The sequence below is a fragment of the Trichinella spiralis genome (genome assembly GCF_000181795.1).
Source record: "Trichinella spiralis strain ISS 195 chromosome Unknown Scfld6, whole genome shotgun sequence".
Classification (NCBI taxonomy): domain Eukaryota; kingdom Metazoa; phylum Nematoda; class Enoplea; order Trichinellida; family Trichinellidae; genus Trichinella; species Trichinella spiralis.
The window spans coordinates 2,485,990-2,489,458 of record NW_003526945.1 but is presented as its reverse complement, the minus strand read 5'-3'; the positions used below and the strand labels follow the sequence as shown (position 1 = coordinate 2,489,458).

Below are 3,469 nucleotides of genomic sequence, written 5' to 3'. Positions count from 1 at the left end.
ATGCAAAATATCTATATGTCAGCAACAGTAAATGGAATTAGATTACTCTTTTGAATGCAATATTTACTTCGCATAATGTTCATGCAACGGCACAATTTTCATGGTCAAATGATATAATTTTCAGTTGAATATTATAAATTGGAAATTGTTTATTTGAATAAAAAGAATTGAACAACGTCAAAACTATTAGTCAGACAGGAAAAATGTTCAACTTATTACCACTCAGTGTTTATTGGTAATGGAATTATTCGACTTCAGCACGAAACATATTAAAAAAAATATATACATATGCATGTATGTATGCATTATTTCCATACATGCAATGATCAAACGAACATCTTCAGCATGAAGTTTTCAAATCAAAAAAATAAATGCACAAAAAAAGCAATCTTAGTAATGAATTTTTTAAAATTAAAGTTCGAATTGTAAAATTGAATTAGGATTTTAAAAAGAAAAAACAAAATTTGAATTATTTATTTCATAAATTGAATTTTATCAGTGATGATGAAAATAAAAAGATTTGCCGATGTGATTTCAGTTCGATGCTATTGGAGTTTATGAAAGTAAAAAAAAGTGTTGTCTGAGCAAGCTTGTAAAAGCAAATTTATGGCATGCTGCTGTTGTTGTTGTTGTTTACAAATGTGCATTGTGTGATATTGTTCAACCAACTTGGAATTATAATTTCTATAATACGGCGGAATTGGTAGCCGATTTAGGCAATAAGTTTACTCCAAGCAGTCGTCTTACCAATCGATCACTCTGATTAAGTAAGTAAGTAAGCATCGCGCCTCACTCAACCTCGGCGTCTGGGAACAACACATTTTCCAACACTGCTCGGTCAGTAATCATATCGATCGACCGTTAGCAAATGAGAATCAGTCGAACCGAACCAACTATGAAGCGATCGTTCATTTTCAAGTGAGACGTCACACGAGCTGGCTCGGTTTCAACTTTGCCGGTCCGATTCCAGCCGGACCTCAGCTTCAGTTTCCGTCTTATTCCAAACAAGCGAACCAATGAGCCAATACCATCAACCGTCATCATTTTGTGGACTATTGCCATTTTTGGATTAAATTATTCCCTCTTTCAATTGTTGACTTGGAAACAACTGATTAATAAATAATTCCGGTAAGTTTTTGCATCTTCTTGTGTGAAACATAATTTTCCAAAATTGTTTCAACAATATTCAACACAACATCTCTTGCAATCCAGTCTTCACATTAAACAAATTTATTCATTCATTACTTATTGCAATGATGACGAATATGCTTCTTGAAAAAAAGAACAAAAAATACAACTGAACCTTTTGATGAATGTTGCTCAAAAATGTAGAGGGGGAGGAAGAGGGGGAGGGGGAGAGGGAGGGGTATCATGTGATTCTATTTTTTAGACAAAATGTTTCCAATTACAGTCAATCACATTTGCACGCTGATCTGATTCGTTAATAATACAAATTATAATAAATTTTTGAAATTCAATCAAAGTAGCAATAGCAATTTTTCTCCTTTTCAATTTGCATGTTAAAAATGTCAAATGAACATTTATTATAAAAGTGATCATCGTTTGTTTGTCAAACGTATGAACAAAACAAATTTATTTGAAAATATTTTCAATAAATAACGCAATTCTCTCTGATAATCCTCGTCATCACCATCACATCAAATTATCATTATTGCACACCGTTCGATTGGAAATGATCAATAACCCAAAGCTGCTATTCACATGCTGAAACAAACGTAACAGCTTCCGGCAAAAATTGGCTCTTTTACTAATCGATCCATCAACAAATGCGGTAACAAAATTGCCGGCACAAGTTTTAAAAACGTACGCACCCACAGAATTTTCTCCTTTTCACTTCTAACGATGCAACGAACAAATCAAATTTCCCATGAAACAATATCTACACTGAAGTAAATATATACAAGAAGCTCTGATCGATCGACAACCCTTGCTTTTATATTGTTAGCCCGTTGTGTGTGGACAAACAAAAAGTTAAATGTTTTTTATGAAAAAGAAAAATAATGAGAAGCATCGGTTTTTTAGTTTTCTCAAAATTTACATTAAAAACGACAATCTTTCAATTTTTGCGTTAGGTCGAAAAATGCTTGATATTTCATTTGTTGGACAAAAACAAAAATTTTAAATAAAACAAGGAATTAATAAAGAAATAATAATCTGTCATTTTTCATCCTATCAACCAATTTGACCAAAATTTGTTTGACATCTCTAATTTATCAAGCACCATAAATACGTCACGCATACAACAAATCTCACGTGCGTCAGATTTGAATGGAAATCTTTTCTATTCCACATGATTATTGCATGGCGGATTTAAATTCAATGCAGAATCGTCAACTACATTCTATATAAATATATTTATATTTATATATTTATTATTGGCATCAGTTTTGTACAATATCAAGTAAATTTCGTAATAATCATTGTATTCATGCAACTAATACTGAAACTTGATAAACATGCTTACTGCTTGATTATTATTCATATTGACCAACTTTTCTTTCGATCACTTATCATATTGATTCATCAGTAAAAATTAGGCATAACTTCCATTTAGAAAATGTTTACTTTTGCTTAATTTCATACAAATAAAAACTGCTTGAACCTTTTTACATTCTGTACAACTTTTACTTCAACATCAACCGTATGAATAAAGCAAATGTAATAAATAAATAATATTGATTGTTCGCAATTATTACACCAAACATCTATTCTTCATAATTTATTCCTTAATCGAAAATAGGATAAAGGAAGTGTTTATAATTTCTTACAATATATGTATACTTTTTTCCTTCTATTCCATTAACTTGAAAAAAAATCAATTCTGAATATAATTTTAAATTGCAATGAAATAATTTACAAGTTAAATAAATTAATAATAAATGAAGTATTATTTATTCGGAATTGGTATTGTGCACCTCTTGAGGTGGAAATCTGAATTACAAAATTCTTTGCATTGATTGCATAATGCTATCGTCACCTTATCCATATGATTAAGGCAAACTACAGGAAATGTATTTATTATGCATTATAATTTTTAAATGAACAATATAAAATGATTGCCTGATGTTTTGCTTTCTAATCTTCAATGTGCTTATTTTGTAAAATTGCTTTTCAAATAACAAAAAAATACATAATAATAATAGTAATCCAACATAAGCAAGAAAGAATGGGAAAGTTGATGAGAAACATAAAGGAGAAAACAAAGTGTTTATTAACATTAGAGATCTGAAATTGAATCTACAAATTTCAAATTGTATGATTTCAATTCTGAAATCTAAAGGAAGTAACGTCAGAAATATTGTCAATGTATATATTTTCTTTCCTTTTTATTTTTTTAATTATTTCCCAAGCTATCGTTGTCATCGATATAATTGGGATTTATGCTTGCGTGAAGAAAGAAAGAAAGACGGGAAAAAAATCAAATGAAATCAAATGACATTGACATATA

At 29.9% G+C, this 3,469-nt stretch overlaps 1 protein-coding gene across 1 annotated transcript; it reads left to right on the top strand.

The window, feature by feature from the left end:
* Positions 1–288: 288 nt before the first annotated feature.
* On the top strand, positions 289–1,020 carry Tsp_08222 (6,7-dimethyl-8-ribityllumazine synthase). Its single transcript, XM_003373583.1, has 3 exons — positions 289–294; positions 539–703; positions 781–1,020. The coding sequence occupies exons 1-3, from the start codon at positions 289–291 to the stop codon at positions 1,018–1,020; spliced, it is 411 nt and encodes a 136-aa protein (XP_003373631.1).
* The last annotated feature ends 2,449 nt before the right edge of the window (positions 1,021–3,469 follow it).

Bases quoted from the DNA above. Each gene is read 5' to 3' on its own strand.
- Tsp_08222 (XM_003373583.1), top strand. The intron at 704-780 runs GTAGCCGATTTA...TAAGTAAGTAAG, and splicing joins TCTATAATACGGCGGAATTG to CATCGCGCCTCACTCAACCT.